General features: G+C 37.9%; 1 protein-coding gene across 3 annotated transcripts in view; it reads left to right on the top strand.

Annotated features, from left to right (window-relative positions):
- The window catches only part of KIAA1958 (KIAA1958 ortholog), a 183440-nt gene that overhangs the window by 77337 nt on the left and 84841 nt on the right, over positions 1–21262 (top strand). For all 3 annotated transcript variants that reach the window (XM_055087020.1, XM_055087019.1, XM_055087018.1), the window contains one exon: positions 11369–12563. In XM_055087020.1, coding sequence (XP_054942995.1) covers positions 11393–12563 — 1171 coding nt within the window. In that variant the 5' untranslated portion in view covers positions 11369–11392. The remainder of the gene's footprint in view (positions 1–11368; positions 12564–21262) is intronic.

Genomic DNA, 21262 nt, shown 5'->3' with positions numbered 1-21262 from the left:
CATGGCTCACGGGCCCAGCCGCTCCGCGGCATGTGGGATCCTCCCAGACCAGGGCGCGAACCCGGTTCCCCTGCATCGGCAGGCGGACGCGCAACCACTGCGCCACCAGGGAAGCCCCCTGTGTTTTTTAAAAAATAAATTTATTTATTTATTTTTGGCTGTATTGGGTGTTCGTTGCTGCGCGTGGGCTTTCTCTAGTTGTGGCGAGCGGGAGCTACTCTTCGTTGTGGTGCGCGGGCTTCTCATTGCGGTGGCTTCTCTTGTTGCGGAGCACAGGCTCTAGGCGTGTGGGCTTCAGTACTTGTGGCTCGTGGGCTCTAGAGCGCAGGCTCAGTAGTGTGGCGCACGGGTTTAGTTGCTTCGTGGCATGCGGGATCTTCCCAGACCAGGGCTCGAACCCGTGTCCCCTGCATTGGCAGGCAGATTCTTAACCACTGTGCCACCAGGGAAGTCCTTCTGGATGTTTTATAGGCACCTCAAAGTAACATGGCATAAACCAAACCCTTTCTCAGTGGCCAAGTCAGAATCTCTAAACTATTCCTTCCTCCCACCTCCCATATCTAATCTTTCATCTTCTGCCTCTTAACTTGGTTTTCAAATCTATTGTTCTTTTAACATCCCTGCACTGTCCAAGGCGGTTACCAATATAACTTAGTTCAATTATTACATTCTGTCTCCTAACTGGATTCTTACTTCTGACTTAGATCTCTTCAAACTATTATCAGAATGATGATTTTTTACTTACACTTTATTTTTTACTTTTACTTTACTTTGCTTTCTTACTTATAACCATGGAATACTTTCTTATTATCTCTATAATAAAGCCCAAAGTTTTTTACACGATCTACAAGATCTTCATGATCTGGCCCTTGCCTGCCTTTTCAGACACATGTTGTACATTCTTCACTCCTTATGGGCCCCTCCTTATGTTCTTCCATTCAGCCATACTGAACAACTTCCATTTTCTCAAACATAGCATGTTCTCTATTTTCTGGGCCTTCAAACAGGACACTTTTCCTGCCTCTCACTAACTTCTTTGTGTCCCTTGGTTCTCAGCTTACATAGAAGCTAGTGGGGTGAGAGGCAGCTAACTTTCCCTGACTCATCTCAGTCTAGGTGAGATGCCCCTGCCTCGTGTTCCTGTAGCACCATGTTCTTTCTCTGTTGTAGCACTTACTATGTTTGATTGAAATTATTTGTTTTATTGTTTCTCTGTCCTCCTAGACTGTAAGCTCTGTGATGACACAGACTATCTGCCTTTGTCACCCTTCTCTTTCCAGGATTCAGCCAGCACTTCACATGTTTGTTGAAAGTATGGATGACAGGTGACACTTTACATTTGACTCAGGGAACTAAGTTACATGAACCAGTGAATCTCTCTGAAGGCACATATTTTATATTCTCACCCAGGAAACCTGATTAAAATGACTTTGAAAGTCTACTGAAATGGTTTCCACTTTTCAAATTACCTTAAATGGTTTTGCAAAGTCATATAAGGCTTTATAGAAAGGCATACTTGTCTATAGGTTGGGAGATTTTTATGTGTAAGTTGCATAGACTGTTCATGTTATGCCGTTAAAATCAGTGATTCCTGAGTCCATTGCTTTTTAAAGGAAATTGAACAAATCATCACTCCTAATCTATACGTTTGCTCTTTCTCTTATGATATTTATCTTGATTGAGAACAAATCTATCCTGGCTTTCAAGATAGAAAGATGGGAATTATTCTAGCCTCTCTTTTCACCCTCATTCCTCCAAAGCAATTCATCACCAATTGCTCCCTGTTATCTTCTAACAGATCTGCCCTCTCTTCCTCTCTTTTTTAATTCCTTAGGCCTCTGGTCTAGACTTCTTTGCCCCTTGCCACCTTTTAATCTATCTGAAAAATGATCTTTATGAAATACGAGTTTGGCCCATGTCTGTTTTCTGATTTAGGCCCTTCACAAAGTAAACTCCCAAGCTCTTTGTATGGTACACAAGGACCATCGTGCTTTTGCCCCTGCATTATTTTTCAGTTTAATCTTTCTTCCATAGTTCCCGTCTTAAAGGTCACAAGCCAGTAATAACTGAATCCTTTTAGTTGGCTAAAATCACCATACTGTTTCAAGTCACTGTGCCTTTGTGTAGAATGCCTTCACCTCTTTTGGGAAGCAGATCCTACTTCCTTTGCATTCCTCACCCCAAAAGTAGAATTAATCATTATCCCCATATCTGGAACATTTACTTATATTGTATGATAGTTTATTAATTAATTGACTTACATAGTGTACTATTAAACTTTAAACTTCTTAAAGTCAAGAATGCCAGTTTTATTTCTCTTTTTTTTTTGGAATGCTTCACACAGTGTGTATTAGTTTCCTAGGGCCGCCTAGCAAAGTACCACAAACTGGGTGGCTTAAAACAACAGAAATTTATTGTCCCACAATTCTGGAGTCTAGAAGTCCTAAATGAAGATGTTGGCAGGACCGTGTTCCTTTTGAAACCTGCGGGAAATCCTTCCTTCCTCTTACTAGCTTCTTTCTGGTGGTTTGCTGGCAATCTTTGGTGTTCCTTGGCTTGCAGCTGCATAATTCCAATCTCTCCCTTCATTGTCACAAGGCTTTCTCCCTGTGTATCTGTCATCTTTTAAGGACACCAGTCGTTTTGGGTTAGGGGCCTACCTTACCTCTGTATGACCTCATCCAAACTTAACTGACTATATCTTCAATGACCCGATTTCCAAATAAGGTAATTGTGAGGTAGTGGGACTTAGGACTAAAATATATCTTTTTGGAGGGATACAATTTACTCCATAACACAGTGTTTACCATATAGCAGGTATTCAGTAGATTTTACTGAATTGACATGTAAATGAAATATATTCATGGTATGGAATTAAAATATTTTTAGTGTGATTTTTAAAATTATCAACACTGTGGACAAAGTATCTTTAGAATTTGTCTGTTTCCAAAAATTACATAATAGTTACATGGTAGTTGTGACATTTGAAAATTAATAAATACACTGTCTTAAAGTAAAAGCAAATATTCTCTGAATTCTTTACTTTTAAACCCATTTTTAATGTCAGCTAATTTATATAATTTACATATAAATTTTGTTTGAAACAATAGATGTATTTTAAATTTTAGAAAGCACATTCTAGGCCTCAATAGCAATAAATACCCTTTCCATATCCTTTACTGTGTTTTTTTTAAGTAGTATCTCCTTTCTACACATTAATGTTGGAACTTTTTTCTTCAGACTTTTTTGTTTTCGATAAAATCTCTGTTGTTTAAGTAGTTTTCCTTATTTATTTATTTATTTATTTATTTATTGCGGTACACGGGCCTCTCACTGTTGTGGCTTCTCCCGTTGCGGAACACAGGCTCCGGACACGCAGGCTCATTGGCCATGGCTCACGGGCCCAGCCGCTCCGCGGCATGTGGGATCTTCCCAGACCGGGGCACAAACCCGTGTCCCCTGCATCGGCAGGTGGACTCTCAACCACTGCGCCACCAGGGAAGCCCTCCATATTTAACATACATAATAAATTGTATCCTTTAATGGGAATATGGAGAAATTACGTTTATATGATATACTTCTTAGATTCTGAGAGTTCTAATTGGTGGGAAAATAAAATAGGAAGTTTACATCATTCTTAATAAGAAAAAACAGAGTAACCTTATTTCTGTTTTTTTAAAAGAACTGTTGCTTCCCATGTTCTGTTTTATTTTTGTTGTTGTTGTTTCTAGGTTTTTAAATCACTGGTCTGTTAGTTGAGACATCATCAGTGCTTTTTAGACCATACCCAAGTTTCCTTTGCATTGAAAGTTACTCAGGGAACTCCTGAAAGAAGCAATGTTGAGTGTGTTTAAGTTTAATGGATCCCTTCTCCATCCCTGCTAAAACTAGTTGTATTCTATTAGCAATTGATATGGTAAAATTTATCAGAATTTTTTATGGCTAGTGCTTTTTGCATCCTAAGGAACATTTGCCTACCCCAAGGTTACAAAGATATTCTCCTGTGATTTCTTCTCAGAGTTTTCTAGTTTCAGATTTAGGTCTGTGATCCATTTTGAGTTAATTTTTACGTGTAGTGTAACTAAAGGTTGATTTTTTTTTTTAATGGATATCCTATTGATCCAAAACCGTTTGTCAGAAAGATTTTCCTTTCCTATTGAATTACCTTTACAGTTTTGTCAAAAATCAATTGACCAAATATGACCAAATATCATCCAATTGAGAATTGACCAAATCCAATTGACCAAATATCTATTTTTGGCTACTTCCTCTGTTCCATTGATATATGTGTCTATTCTTTTGTCAGTACCCCACGATCTTGATTACTGTAGCTGGAAACTATTGTAAGTCTTGAAATCAGGTAGAGTGAGTCCTCCTACTTTATTCTTACTTTAGAATTTTGCTTTAGTTATCCTATAAGTTCTTTATATTTCCATATAAATTTTAGAATCGACTTGTCAATTTCTACTAAAAAAGCCTGCTAGAATTTTGATTGGAATTGCATTGAATATGTAGATCAATTTGGGAATAATACCAACCTAACAATATTGAATCATCCCAATCTACAAATATGGTATATATATCTCTGTTTATTTAGGTCATGTTTAATTTCTCTCAGCAGTGTTTTGTAGTTTTCAGTATAGAAGTCTTGGATTTGTTCCTAAGTATTTAATACATTTGGTACTACTATGAATATAATTTTTTAAACTTTAATGTTCTAATATTTTGTTGCTGGTATATGATTTTTAAAATATTAATCTTGTATCCTATTACTTTGCTAAATTTATTTATGAGTTCTAGCTGTTGTTTTGTGAATTCTCTGGAATTTTCTACATAAACAACCATATCATCTACAAATAGACAAATTTTACTTCTTCTGTTCTAATTTTTCTTCCTTTTCGTTTATTGTATTATTTCAGTAGCTATGACATCTAGTACAATGTTGAATAAAAATGATGCAAGTGAGCACGTTCTTGCATTATTCCTGATCTTGGGAGGAAACAATTTAGTCTTTTATATTAAGTATGATGTTGGCTATAGACTTTTTGTAGATGTACTTTATCAGTTTGAGGAAGTTCCTACTATTATTAGTTTGCTAAGAGTTTTTATCATAAATAGATTTAAAATTTTGTCAAATACTTTGTCTGCATCTATTGAAATTGATCATATGCCCCCCCAGTGGATGGTTAATGTGTTGAATTATATTGATTAGTTTTTGGTTTTTGTTTTTATTAATTTTTATTGGAGTATGATTAGTTTTTGAATAAACAGCCAACCTTGCATTCCTGGGATAAGTCTGCATTCCTGGGATCGGTCATGATGTATTACCCATTTTATATATTGTTGGATTCAACTTGCTAATGTTTTTAAAGGATTTTGCATCAAATTAGGAATATTGATCTATACTTTTCTTTATTGTAATATCTTTGTCTGGTTTTGGTATTAAGGGTTATGCTGGCCTCCTCAAACAAGTTGAGTAGTTCTTCCTCCTAGTTTATGAAAATATTTGCATAATTTTGGTACTCTTTCTTCCTTGATGAGTGATAGAATTTACCAGGGAAATCTTTTTCTTGGAAAAGATTTTTTTTAATTCAATTTATTTTATAGATAAATGGCTACTCAGATTTTCTGTTTCTTCTTGTGTCATTTTGTTATGCCTCAGTAATTGAGATTTAGTGGTATTAAAACAACAGCAACAACAAATCCTTTAAAAGGTTCAGAACCTCATAAAGAGAGAGACTATAAGAACTGTGGGGCAAATTGTTGTAACTGAAGTCAGGTGAAAGCCAACTAGATATTCATGGTGTTTGACTGGTAGCTCACTGTCAGGCTTTGGAAAAGCGACATAATTTTTTTATACCTTTTTTTTTTTTCTAAAAAAAGTTTTTCTCAAACTTTTGAAAGAAAAATATTTTCATGAACCTTCTTTATACCTAGTGCTGGCTTAAGTCATTTTTATCATGTGTTATTTAAATATGTTTATACATAAAATATATGCTTATACTTCTAATAAACCTGTAAATCAAAACAGACATACAAATTCAACTAAAGTAAAACTACAAAACCATAAGTTCAAATTAACAACATTAATATGATAAGAGAACCAGACTTGAGACAATATCTTTCTACTGTTATAATGCTGGAGGCAATATAGTATGTTAATTAACAGTGTGGGCTCTGGAGTTAAGACTGAAGTTCAAATTTTGGCTCTACCATTACTTTGTCCAAGTAAAATGAGGATAATAAGTTACCTAATTTATTAGGATTGTTAATATAATTAGGATTATTGATATGTCAAGTCCTAGAGTAGTACCTGGCAATCAGTAATTGTTCAGTGAATGTTAGATATAATAATAGTTTTATGTTGTTCTGAAACCTAAGAATTAATGTTAGGTTTAATGGTAGAAAGTCTGATTCTATATTTAATGTTTCTGATTTTGACTTTAACAATATAAATACTAATGCATAGAATATCTGCTTGCCTAAGTTAATATACAGTGTGGTAATGATAACTTTATAGCTTTGTTTGCTGATTTAGGATAATCAAATCTCATACTTAACCTACACTCTGCTAGGCAGGCCTCCTTGAGGTTTAATTTTTAATGACATATCCCATGATAATTCTGTAAAGCTTAGTGTCTAATCCAATCATTGCCCATATAAAATATGGGAAAATCCTATCTGAAGTTATTTTTCTGTTCTTGAAAATGTAGAAGAAACATTATTTTTCAGCATAGAGCTTATCATCAGACTGCTGAAGGAAATTAGTACATCCTAGAAACTACAGTTGATTCTTGAACAACTCCAAGTTAATCCGTGTATAATTTATAGTAGGCCCTCTGTATCCAGGGTTCAACCAACCACTGACTGTGTAGTAGTGTAGTATTTACTATTGAAAAATATCAGTGTTTAAGTACATCTGCGCAGTTCAAACCCATATTGTTCAAGGGTTAGCTGTACTTATTCTCAGCAGTTTGAAAGTACCTTGATTGTCTTATGGTTGATTCTGTTTTGTATTAAACTTTGAATATATTGCAGTGTATTGATAGCTATTCCTTGTCAGCTTAGACTCAATCCATTTAAGTACCTTAAATATTAGCTAGTTATGCTCTCATAGCTACCAGTTAACATTGGTTGCCTGGTTGAATTATGTTGAAGTAATACTGGAAAAATATTTTCACTTTATGGTACTCAAGAAAAGTTTAAGAGCCTCTTCATGAGATTGCTAGTAGTTTCATAATGTAATAAAAGTGACTTATGATTACTACCTGTTGATTCTTAAAGGTTGGTGATTATTATAGAATTAAGTGGATAAGCTTTTAACAAAATTTAAAGTTTTATCCACTTTGCCTTTTATTTTAATTATAATTTTTTCTGGCTGCGGGTCTTCAGCAAAGTTACTATTTTACTACTGTATAGTAGCTTTTACCTGGACAGTAAGTACTTTTGACTTCCTCAGGCCTATACAATTTTGTGTTTTGATTCTGCCACATTTTTTACAGTTTGAACTGTTACAATGACTTCATTCAAATATTGTGCCATAATGTATATGATTTTTTCTATGAGCATATATCATTTATTTCTTTTCTTGTTAGCCTACGACATTTAAAGAGGTATTTTGCTTCACCATTACATATGCCATTTTCATGATGTCAAATCATAATACTTTTCATTTGAAAATTATTAATGCAGAAGAGTAGTTTTGTATTTATATCTGCTAAAAAGAGTACAGCATGCACAGGTTTCCCAACAAATTGGAAGTTGAGTGATGTCACTTTACTTGATTATGGACACTAATATGAGTATAGATACAAAGGCAAAGGGGAACTAAAATTACAAGGTGATACTTAGATATAAGATTTAGATGGTTCATAATATGCTTATATTAATTGTATTTTTATTATGATAAAAATGAAAACAATTATAAACATTATGCCATAAAATTATAGACTCCCAAGATTTATTTGTGGAATCCAGTCTGAGAAACCTAGAGTATAGTGCAAAGAAAATGAAGGATTCTGCTCTAAGGTTTCAAAAACCAGAGATGAATGTATTATTTTTTGTGTATCAGTTAGTAGTTGAGTTCAGCTGTGTGTAATCAAATACTTCAACAACAGTGGCTTAAGCAAGATCAGGGGTTTATCTTTCCCTTAAGTAACAAGGAATCTTAGGCAGTTCAGAGCTGATGCAGTGGCTCCATGATGTCACCAAGCTCCTCTGGCTATTCTCTCCCATCCGTAAGTCCTTATTTCATTCTCCTAAGATGGCCTCTGCAGGCCCAGCCATCATGTCCTTATTCCAGGCAGGAAGAAAGGGAAGGACAAAGGGAAAAAGGCGAAAACTGGGACAAGTCTGTGCTTCAAAGGGCTTTTGCAGAAGCCCCACCCAGTGACTTCCGTTTACATATTATTGGCCAGAGCGGTGTCATGAGATTTCCCATTTCAAAGGAAGCTGGGAAATATGTTTTAGGTGAGCATATTGCTGCCCCAGTAGATTGGGACTCTGTATGAATAAGAGAGAATGGATACTGGGTAGGCAAACAGCAGTCTCTGCCATACCAACTAAACAGATATGTTAAGAAAGCTCAAAAAACAAACATCAGGGAATTCCTTGGTGGACCAGTGGTTAGGACTCTGTGCTTTTACTGCCAAGGGCTCAGGTTCAGTCGCTGGTTAGGGAACTAAGATCCTGCAAGCCGTGTGGCACAGACAACACACAAACAAACAAACATCAAACCCCCCCCCCCAAGTCTTTCTGTTTTTCTGCATTTCTACTTTAAAGTTATATGAAAGGAATATAAATGAAGTAAGTTCCTAAATTGCTAGAGTATGAAGGAAACATAAAGATTATAGTCCTGTCATTTTAAGCTTAGAGATAATTAGTGGCTTGTCTGAGGCCACAGACAGGAGTTCCAGGATGAAAATTTGAAGTTCTTGACTCCCACACTAGTCCCTGTCCTTCTGATTTATTGTGCTGCTTCATAAAATCTGGCTGTTCATGTATTACTCTCCTACATACACAAGACAGCCGTGTTTTGGTTACACCACTGGGGAGAAAATCCTCTAATCCCTTGAATGATTACAATAAAAGTCATAGGAGGAAATTTCTTGTTTCTTATTTGAGGGTCTTGTATGTTTACTTTGTTAGTGTTGATGGTGCTGCCAGCATTTATAAATTCATTCATTCAGTCTTCGTTCATTTATTCAGCACCAGCAATAGATTATAAGGTCTCAAGAGCAGGACTGTATCTTATTAACTTCTGTATCCCTAAGTAGGTCCTCATTGATGAATGAAAAGTTATATCATAGTCCCTGTCCTCAGGTAATCCTCAGTCAAGTCTGGGAAATGGTTAAGAATGTCAGTTGATAACAGTACAGCAAAGGCCAAGTTTCTTGAGATAATGGAAGTACAGGAAGAAAATCTAAAATCTGAGACTGAAAGAGTATCTAGAAAGACTTCAACAGGAGGTGGTCCCGAGGTCAGTCTTGAAGGGGTTTTCTAGGTGAAGAAAGAGGAAGGCTACATATCAAGCCAAAGAATGAGTTTTTAGAGGCCCAGTGGGGGTGAGAAACTGTTTAGAGAGGAGACAGGAAATATGGGAAAAGGCCATAGTAGTAGTAGAAAATGAGGGTCGGCAGGTTGACTATAGCTGTGGCCGTATCACAGAGGCCATATCACACGTTACAAAACATGTTAAAGGATTTGAATTTACCAAACTCTACTGATGGTGTGCCATGGACGCAGGGCAGAGAATGGAGGCTCTTATGTGCCCTTTTGCATGGTCACATGGCATTGCAGTTGGACCTTGGCACCAGTGCAGAGCCCACTTCCAGCGAGGTACCTTTTGTCACCCACAGCTGCAGATGACCAGGGAACCTCTGAGCCGATCCAGTGATCCCACACCTGGGCATATATCTAGAGAAAACTATAATTCAAAAAGATACATGCACTTCATGGGGGGTGGGGGTGGGATGAATTGGGAGATTGGGATTGACATGTATACACTAATATGTATAAAATGGATAACTAATAACAACCTGCTGTATAAAAAAAAAAAAATTCAAAAAAAAAAGGTCCTTGTTCCTTCCTCCCTACTTCTTCCCAGTATGTCCCTTTTGACAGAGCCTTATTAAACCTTTCTAATCACATGTGGACTCCACGTGCCTCTTTACTTTTTTTGCTCATCATGTTGTCCTCACTCTTACCCAGTCAAGGACCCATAACAAGTATTCTTTTTGACCTCTTCCCAATAAGGAATGATTCATTCCTCTGTGGTAGTTGATTATATACCAACTTGAGTGTATAGGAACCTCAGATGGTAAAATACACCAGACGCATGTTTTTACCTCTAAATTGTGAGATAAAGGCAATGTCTCAGGAATTTCAGACAGCAAGGAGGTGGGAAGCCTGCTCCTAAGATTTGGTTAGGGTGCTGGCACCCGGCCTCCCCATCCTTGCTTCTGGTCTACAGCCTGGCTGTGCCCCTGACCCCAGCAGGGAACTCTAGTGGCTCCCCTCCCAGACTGTTTTCCCATCTCTGTTAAAGACTTTTCTTCCCCACTTCCCAGATATAGCCCCTAATTCTCTTCTTGGACTCCCAGTAGTGTCATTTGTTTTCTGGTGCCCAGCAGAAAACCAGATTTCCCTTCTCTGACATCCATCCTAGAATGGATCTAAGCCTTTGATGGCCCTGCCTCTAGTAATGAAGTTTATGGTAGCAGAAGGTGAAGTTAGAAGTTCATCCTCCTGGGCTTCCCTGGTGGCGCAGTGGTTGAGAGTCCGCCTGCCGATGCAGGGGACACAGGTTCGTGCCCCGGTCCGGGAAGATCCCACGTGCCGTGGAGCGGCTGGGCCCGTGAGCCATGGCCGCTGAGCCTGTGCGTCCGGAGCCTGTGCTCCACAACGGGAGAGGCCCACGTACCACAAAACAAACAAAAAAACAAACAAAAAAACTAGAAGTTCATCCTCCTGGTTAATACAAATAATACACACATTTTATTATTACAGGGCTGACTGAACCTCTCTGTGTGACTTTGGAAGTAAAATGTACTATGAAAAATCTCACCTCTTTTTTATTGCTTGTTTCTTTTTTTTTTCTTTCACTTTTTTTTCTTACGTAGACATTATGACAATAAAGGAAATTAACAAAAAATTTCTCAAGTCCCACAGCCATAAACCATCGATTGTTTTTACTTTTTTTCCTGTATTCTCTTCCAGTCTCTGCCCATATGCAGTGATATTAACTGGATACAGTTTTGAAGTACATTTTTTTAATGCCACATGATCATAGTTTAAGGAAATTGAAGTGATTGAGATATGGGAATATCTTGGGTAATAATAGCTTCTTATTCTGATTATTTTCCTTTAGGAAAGACACTGCTGATCCTGTAACATGGAGGATTGCCTTCATACCTCATCTGAGAATCTATCCAAATTGGTCAGCTGGGCCCACAGCCATGGGACCATTTGCAGCCTCATTCCAAACCTGAAACATTTGCTTTCGGAAGGTTCCCATGGGAACCTGACAGCAATGTGGGGCTGTAGTGCGGGCCATGCTTATCACTGGCCACTGACAGCTACTTGCAGAGCTGGCTCCCAAGAAAGGGTCTGTTTCCAGGATAACAGAAGTTTTAACTCTGATAGTCCCAGTATAATTGGAGTGCCCTCTGAGACACAAACTAGCCCCGTTGAAAGGTACCCTGGGAGACCAGTGAAAGCAAAGCTAGACTGTAATCGGACCAGAGACTCTTGTGACTTCTCTTATTGCAGTGAGCCCTCTGAACTGGATGAAGCTGTTGAAGAGTATGAAGATGAAAACACTCTGTTTGACATGGTTTGTGAGTCTTCTGTTACAGATGAGGATAGTGACTTTGAACCCCAAACCCAAAGGCCTCAAAGCATTGCTCGAAAAAGGCCTGGAATAGTCCCATCTTCTCTCCATGCAAGCTCCCAGGCTCAGATGATTGATGAATGCAGCAGTGATGTGATCATTAAGAAAATCAAACAGGAGTTTCCTGAAGATTATTATATTGTGGCGAATGCAGAGCTGACCGGAGGGGTAGATGGACCAGCCCTCTCGTTGACGCAGATGGCAAAACCTAAGCCTCAGACTCATGCTGGTCCCTCCTGTATAGGGTCTGCTAAGCTGATTCCCCATGTAACATCTGCCATCAGCACAGAGCTAGACCCACATGGTGTGTCTGCATCCCCCTCTGTGATGTCTAGACCAATTGTCCAGAAGACTGGTAGGGTATCTTTGGCTTCACCAAACAGAGGACCCACTGGTGCCCATGGCACCAACCAGCAGGTGGCCATACAGATGCCTGTGAGCACATCCCATCCTAACAAACAGATCAGCATCCCTTTGTCTGCCCTGCAGCTGCCTGGACAGGATGAGCAAGTTGCTTCTGAAGAGTTCCTGTCCCATCTGCCCAGCCAGGTCTCCTCCTGTGAGGTGGCCCTTTCTCCCTCAGTTAACACAGAGCCAGAAGTGAGCTCCAGTCAGCAGCAGCCCCCAGTTGCTCCGACCATAACCACTGAGGCCACGGCACAGTGCATACCAGGTATGGCACGTGAGGTGACAGAGTCCCTCATCCACGTACGTCAGAGAATTCTGCGCCGTCAGCACTCCTAAAACCACTGGCTCAATTTGCTAGAATTTGGGCCTTTATTATTCTCAGAAAGATAGAAATAATGAAATATTATACATCCAGGTGATACAGTAAAGGAAATTCATCTGAAATAAGGCCATCTATCCAGTCGATGTACCTCAGGGCTGAGAGGACAGCTGTAGGATTGTGCTGTTGATATTGCATGGCTGTATTTAAGGTTTGTATCTGATCTTAAGCTGAATTTTAATAAGTAAAGTTATTTTTGAAAGTTTTTTTTGTTACTGTTTTGAAGCCAAAATGATGTTGGTTTAGGCATACGATGAAAATAGACCTGATTTTTTTTCAATATTATTTATTTGAACCAATTTAGCACTTTATTCATTTTAGTTGGTGTGGCAGTTTAAAACAAGTTTTTTTAAAAAGCAACAAATATATCTGGAAGAAGTATTTTATTTTTTCTCTCAAAATTTATGATAATCAGATAACTTGCATTTCTGGAATACATGGACCTAACTGGAATGGATTGAGAGGAGAAAGAAATAATTATGTGAGGCCCCTATCTGTAATTCTAACATTCTAAATGTTCTGTAATTCTAACATTCAGTATTTATTTAATCTGGGCTATTATTAACCATCACTAGTATCTAATTTCAAAATATTTTCATCACCCCAGAAAGAAACCCCACACCCATTAGCAGTAATTCTTTCCCTCCTCCCGGCCCCAGTCAACCACTCATCTACTTTCTGTCTCTATGGATCTGCCTGTTGTGCGCATTTCATATAAATAGACTCTTATTTTGTGGCCTTTTGTGATGGCCTTCTTGTACTTAGCATAATTTTTTTAAGGTTAATCTATGTGGTAGCATCTATCAGTGTTATTTTCCTTTCTATTTCATTGTATGGATAGACCACATTTTGTTTTTCCTTTATCAGCTGATGGATACTTAGGTTGTTTCCATTTTTTGGCTGTGGTAAATAATGCTGCTAATATCATTTATATACAAGTTTTTGTGTGGACATATATTTTCATTTCACTTGGGCAGCTACCTCGAGGTGGAATCGCTGGGTCATATGGTAACTCTATGTTTGAGGAACTGCCAAACGGTGTTCCAAAGCAGCTTCACCATTTTACAATCTCACCAACAATTTTAAAAGATTCCTATTTCACCATATGCTCACTAACACTTTTTATTTTCCATTGAAAAAATTATCCTGCTGGGTGGGTGAAGTAGTAACTTGTTGTAGTTTTGATTTGTATTACCCTAATGACTATATTTTTTTAACGTGCTTATTGGCCATTTGTATATCTTTCTTTTGAGAAAAATCCATTCAGATCCTTTGCCCATTTTCTAGTTATGTTGTCTTTTTATTGGTGAGTTATAAGGGTTCTTTATAGATTCTGGTTGTAAGTCTTCTATTAAATACGATTTGTAAATATTCTCTCCCATTCCCTGGGCTGTCTCTCCTTCTTCCTTCCTTCCTTTCTAATTTTAATACAATCAATCACAACATGGTCTGTGGCCAATATTCACATCATTAGACACAATATTATCTTTATTAGGCTTGTGAAAGTCTTTGTACTAAGACTCTAACTCTTGATACATATAGGATATAAGTAGTACCTTTTCACTTAAATAGTTGTGAATTTGGTTTATTTATTTGTCCCCCTCCCCCCCTTTTTTTTGTAAAGTAGGAGACAGCCTGACCGTTTCTACATTCTCACTTAATTTATATTTGAGGGTAGAATTCAGAAATGTATTTTACAAAGTGGTCCAATATAGCAAAACAGCTTAGTAAAACTGTTGTTTGTATTGTATATCCTTCTAATAATTTACCCCTGCAAAAGCAAGTTGAAAGATTTCCTTGCATCTGCCTAGTGGATATTAGTCCGCTAGTATGTGTATAGTAAATGAGACATTGAGGCTCAAACTAACTGTAATAGGAATTTCCTAAAGAATGATCCTGATGTTTTGATCCATTGTTCTGTGAAAGGATATTATATTGCTAAGATATTATTAGCTTTAGAGAAACACTATTTGGACTGGAAACATCAATGCAAGAAATAAAAATCTGATTGATACTTTTCTTTTATGAGAGATATATAAAGTTAACTTATAATTTACCTTTGTTCTGTAGAGCCCGAACTAGGCTCTGTGCTCTAAAAGTTTTATTTATTTATTTGCATATTTATTTATATTAGAATAAATTTATTTTAAACATAGGTTTTTAAAAAAAATTTAGAATCCATCACATCCAAATGTATGTGAATGAATATGTACAGATGGACCTTAAGCACTTAATATGTAAAGCATACTTAGGACTAAGCAAAGAAGAAAGGTTCTGAAAGAACTAGCTAAGAGCAACATCAGGTACTTTTAAAATGGATGTTGTGTAACCATTAGTCTTTATAAAATCATTGTAGAAATACTGCATATCTTTGAATAATATTTTTAAAATAAATAATTTGACAAATGACTAGTCAGACAGAAACAAAGAGAAGTTGTTCCATTTTGTTTAGTTTTACTGATGTCATTTAAATTCTATTTCCTGGCAGTTCCCTGGCGGTCCAGTGGTTAGGACTTGGTGCTTTCATTGCCGTGGCCCTGGGTTCAGTCCCTGGTCAGGGACCTAAGATCCCACAAGATGTGCAGTGCGGCCCAAAAAAATCTGTTTCCCTATTGGAAAACCGTTCTTATTTCTGATTAGAACTAAACTCACAGGGTTACAAAATGTTGACAATGTGTGGATAAAATTATTAATTTTCATGTCAGCCCTATTACAATGCTCAACTCAAATCTGAGCACACAGTCATAAGTAAAGAGGACATACATTATTTGAAGAATTATTGACTATCTCGCAGTGGTTTAGATTCCATTAATTTTTGAGATTTTTATGTAAATTTGGAGCATTTGTCATAAATTTAAATTTTTATTGCATCATGAGTTGGGTTTCTATGTATATATTTCTTAAATATACATACATACACACAGCTTCTTTTATGATTTTGTGCAAGAATCCCCCATGTTTATTTGAAGTATAGTTGATTTACAATGTTGTGCTAATCTCTGCTGTACAGCAAAGTGACTCAGTTATACACATGTATACATTCTTTTTTTATATTGTTTTCCATCATGTTTTATCACAGGATATTGAATATTGTTCCCTGTGCTATCCATTAGGACCTTGTTGTTTATCCATTCTGAATGTAATAGTTTGCATCTACCAACCCCAAACTCCCAGTCCATCCATTTTCCTCCCCCCTCCCCCTTGGTAACCACAAATCTGTTCTCTATGTCTATGAGTCTGTTTCTGTTTTCTAGATAGGTTCATTTGTGCCATATTTTAGGTTCCATATATAAGTGATATCATATGGTATTTGTCTTTCTCTTTCTGACTTACTTCACTTAGTTTGATAATCTCTAGTTGCATCCATGTTGCTGTGAATGGCATTATTTCATTCTTTTTTATGGTTGAGTAGTATTCCATTGTATTTATGTACCACGTCTTCTTTATCCATTCATCTGTCAATGGACATTTAGGTTGTTTCCATGTTTTGGCTATTGTGAATAGTGCTGCTATGCATGTAGGGGTGCATGTATCTTTTTGAATTATGGTTTTGTTTGGATATATTACCAGAAGTGGGATTGCTGGATCATATGGTCATTCTATTTTTAGTTTTCTGAGGAGCCTCCATACTGTTTTCCATAGTGGCTGTACCAACTTACATTCCCACCAACAGTGTAGGAGAACCCCTTTTATTAGTCAGCTTTTTTTCCCAGAAGTCTTATTGTAGCAAGCAATCAACTTTTGCTTTTCACATTTGTAATATATGTGTTTTCTTTTGAAAATCTACATCGTTATCTTTTTCTAATAGATTCATATGTGTTCTTTATATATTAGAAATATTAACTCATAGTCTATCATATATATTGGAAATACATATCCATGTATATTGGAAATACATTCTCCCACTTTACCATTAATTTTTTTAATTAATTAATTAATTTTTAATTATTATTTTTTGGCTGCATTGGATCTTTATTGCTGCGCACGGGCTTTTTCTCTAGTTGCAGCGAGCAGGGGCTACTCTTTGTTGCAGTGTGTGGGCTTCTCACTGCTGTGGCTTCTCTTGTTGCAGAGCACGGGCTCTAGAGCGCAGGCTCAGTAGTTGTGGCAAATGGGTTTAGTTGCTCCGCGGCATATGGAATCTTCCCGGACCAGGGCTCAAACCTGTGTCCCCTGCATTGGCAGGTGGGTTCTTAACCACTGTGCCACCAGGGGAGTCCACCATTAATTTCTATATAATTTTGTTGATGGAATTTTTTGAGGTGTGGATTTTCTTAATTTTTATGAAGGCTGTTCTTTCAACCTCTACCTACCTATCTATCTGTCTGTCTAGTTAGCTATCATCTTTTCTGCCTTTGGCATTTTGCTTAGGAATTTCTGTCTTGAATCAAATAAATATTTTCCTGTATTGTCTTCTGTTTTGTTTTTTGTTTTTCTTTTCCTCTCCTCCCCTTCTGTCTTCTTTCTTTTTTTACCTTTAACTCTACAATCAGAATATATTTTAGAGTGGAACCTCACTTCATTATTTTTATAGGTAGTCAAATGTTCCAACATCACTTACTGAATAATTCCCATTGTACACTGAATTGATTTATGTATCACATTTTTGTTTATAAGTGGGTCTATTTCTAGATTTTCAGTTTGGGATTTTTTTTTAATCTCTAATCTTTTTTCTTCTAATTTTACTAATTGATTATATTTTCTATAAAACAATGCATTCAGAGAAAAATGGATGTAGTCTAAAGCATTTAATAGAATACTTTTTGAAACTTACTCATGTAAAATTGAGTTCAGTGAGGTTTTAAAAATTAAGTTGCATATTACTTCTAGTTATGTGGTCTGTGTTGACGCAAATAAACAATGGTTTCTCTTGTCAGAAACAGAAGATCTGAGTTAAAATAAATGTATAAAGAAAATTAACTGCATTATAGTTGAAGGACACATCTTCAAATGAGCTTTTATCCAGGGTTCAAACAATGTCTATAGTTTCTCTCTTACCATGTCTCGTCTCAGCTTCCTTTGTATTAGCTTCACCTATAGATACTTGATCCCTGCGTGGTCCCCGAGGCGGTTGCCAAGTGTTGCTGGGATTCATGCCTAGCAGTAGACAGAGCCTGTGCCACCGCCTTCCCACTAACACCCGAATTAGTCTTTGAAGCATCAAGCTCATACCCTGGGAACTGTATTGAGACCAGTCCTAAGTAGACCCCACAGCTGAGTGTTGGGGTCAGGTGGGAGTGTTCTTCCAGGGACATTCTGGATTCTAATCTTGAAAGAGGCAGCACACCAGAGACACCTACTACTATTTGTGTGGGGTGGCTTTTTGTTGCTGTTGTGTGTTTTTTTGAGCATTTAGTTTTCTTTGTGTGGGCAGATAAAGGAGTTGTTTATATGTGTCATTCAAAGACTAGGTATACTAGAGCAGTGTTCTAATTTAAGGGATAGAAATATTTATAAGTAAGCATATGCTTTTATGTCTGTACATATATGCATATGTATACATACATATACATGCATACATTATTTTATATATTTTCTTATCCTACAAGAAATATATGCCTCTTCTTACAAGGTGGAACAAGACTAAATTTGCTTTCTTAGCCACACCCTTTCCTGTACCTTCCTGCAGGAAGACCTGCAACATAAATTCTGAAAGGTAAGAGAGGCAAAATTAAAATTCAGGCTCAGTTAATACCATCATTTCCCTCATTTTCATAAAGGGGTGCTCATCTGAGGATTGGTATGGCAGGCAGTGCTGGGCACTGAGATAGTAGAGCTTGGCCACTCAGAGTTTGGGATCAGACATGCCTAGGTTGATTCCCAGCCCTGCCTCCTACTGGCCTTGTGACCTTAGCTAAGTCAGTTTATTCCTCTGAGACTCAGTTTCCTCATTTGAAAAGTAATAACATGTCTGTCTCACAGGATTGTTTGACAACCAAATGTAAAGTATAGATGAAGCACTAAAGAGAGTACATGACATGTGATAAACATTCAATAAATAATAGTTTCCACCATTATTAATATTTTCATTGTCATCATCATTGCTGCCATTATTAGACTGTGCTCAGTACTCTTGAATAGTCAAGTATAATAGATTCTGATTTTATGCAGTAACATCTATTCATCTACTAAAATGGTCTATGGACCAGTCTCACCTGGGAACTTATTAGGAATGCAGATTCTCAGGTCCCACCCCAGACCCACAGAACCAGAATTTGCATTTTAACAAGATCTCCAGGTGATCTGTATGCACACTGAAGCTTGAGAAACAGGGATTTAGGAAATGCAGGTTCCACATTAGAGGGCACATTGTTATTCCCTTTGGCCACACTGTGACTTTGAACACTCTTCCCCTTTGAGAGAATTCCCTCCTTTGTATATCTGCACTTCCCCATTGTAGAGGCCAGAAACTCACTTTTCCAAGTTTATATTTCAGTGAGGGCACTATCTAGTGACCTGAAACTTTGCCAGTCAAATGCACTAACTCTAGACTCTAATCAGAAGTACCTAGGACTTCCCTGGAGATCCAGTGGTTGGCTCCATGCTTCCAATGCAGGGGGCATGAGCTCGATCCCTGGTGGGGGAACTAAGATCCCACATGCTGGGAGCTTCCCTGGTGACGCAGTGGTTAGGAATCTGCCTGCCAATACAAGGGACACAGGTTCAAGCCCTGGTCTGGGAAGATCCCACATGCCGCGGAGCAACTAAGCCCGAGTACCACAACTACTGAGCCTGCGCTCTAGAACCTGTGTGCCACAACTCCTGAAGCCTGTGTGCCTGGAGCCCGTGCTCCGCAACAAGAGAAGCCACTGCAATGAGAAGCCCACACACCACAACAAAGATTAGCCCCTGCTCAGCGCAACTAGAGAAAGCCCGCGCATAGCCAAAAATAAATTTTAAAAAAGGAAAAAAAAAAGATCTCACATGCTGTGTGGTGCAGCCAAAAAAAAAAAAAAAAAGGAAGAAGTACCTAGGAGAATCTGTTTTTGGTAAATACAGTCCAGTTTCTAGAGGCAGCAGGAGCAGTGTTCCACCGTTAGAAGCCCAAGCTGGAGTTTGGTGGCCGATTTGTCTCCAACAGTGCAAATCTGTGGTGTGGTCACCTCTAAACCTGGTTTCCTGGTGTTGTGGGAAATTGTGTGGCCTTTATTAAATTCTTTTCTTGCCTAAACTAGCTAGACTGGGCTTTCATTGTTTTAAACAAAGAAGCTGGAGGAATATAACCTCTGAACCCAGGAAAGGTGTTAACCTCTCCTAGATGTGGCATGAAAAATAAAATAATTTTCTTTTTATCACTAGGTTTATATTTTTAGCTAAACTAAATATCCCCTTGGTAAGTAACCACTAATACAACACGCCCTATAGTGTGTGCTCTCTTGCTACACAAACCGTAAGCAACCCATAAGATGTTGAGGGGTAGAGATAGCTTCTCCTCGCCCTAAACCTTCTCTCCCTTCCCATTGGGGGTTTTTGCTGAAATATGTCCATTGTGGGGAGTTCCACTGAACTGGGAATGAGAAGGAGGTACTTAGTACCTTTGCATTTGGCTATGGGCTTTAAGAGCAGTTTTGGAAAAATGAGAGAAAACACAGTTGGAGCTTCTTAACACAATGTTGAGTATTTCTTAAAAGTTAATTTTGAATGATTAGTTTTCTCTTAGGTGTATTTTTTCTCATGTCAGTTCACATGATGCTACTATTTCCTGAAATGATCTATTTTATTTCTTTACTATTTCTCAGTTTGATCCCCTGAGACAGAGAACTTGACCTTCAAAATCACCAGGAGATAGCCCAAATAAGGAGGATATTAGGAAATCTGTGCATTGACATTTCATATTGTCTCATATATTTTATTTCTTTTCTTCCTTTTTACCCTCCATTTCTTTTTCTCTTTGCATAATTTCACCCTTGAGTTGACATCAGTAGTGGGTGGTAAAAATGTGGAAAGTTTGGTAAGATCTGGTAAAAGGGAGTGAGCTTCATTTCATTAGGCCTCTTAGAAGAAAGTAAATGGACTAGATGCTTACCTAATTTATTTGTGTACCCCTTCTCTTGTAATGCTGAGGGAGGCTTTAATGGAGCTACCAAGCACCCTTCTCTTCAATCCCAATGCCTGCGCGTAGTACACCTGCAGTTATCCTGTTGATAAGTAGTCAATGTTGAGAACGTGTCCAGGGAGAAAGTTAGGTACCTGCTCCCAGGAGTTTCCAGGACTCACTGCTTGATGTTAGCAACATCATCTAAAATCAATAACTTTGTTCCACTCAACACTCCACTCACCTAATTGCACAGGGAAGAAATCAGGTCCCTCTCTCCCATTATGATACGGGACTGCATGTCCATAGGAAGAGAGAGCAGGTCTAAACCTTGATGAAGCTATAGATCCCTAAGCGTGTTACTGAACACTGTGAACCCTTTCAGATATTACTATCAGCACCCCTTCTAACAGGCTTTTGGAGGCACCTTCCACCCCTCTGCTGAGTATCACAGGTCTCAATTGTTTCTGTACTTGAAGATCACCAGCTGTTGACTGTCCTACTTGAGTGTCACAGGGTCTTCTCTCCCCTACCTAAGTGTCACAGAGCC

Source organism: Physeter macrocephalus, chromosome 9 (genome assembly GCF_002837175.3).
Source record: "Physeter macrocephalus isolate SW-GA chromosome 9, ASM283717v5, whole genome shotgun sequence".
Taxonomy (NCBI): Eukaryota; Metazoa; Chordata; class Mammalia; order Artiodactyla; family Physeteridae; genus Physeter; species Physeter macrocephalus.
This window is presented reverse-complemented; position numbering and strand designations above follow the sequence as displayed.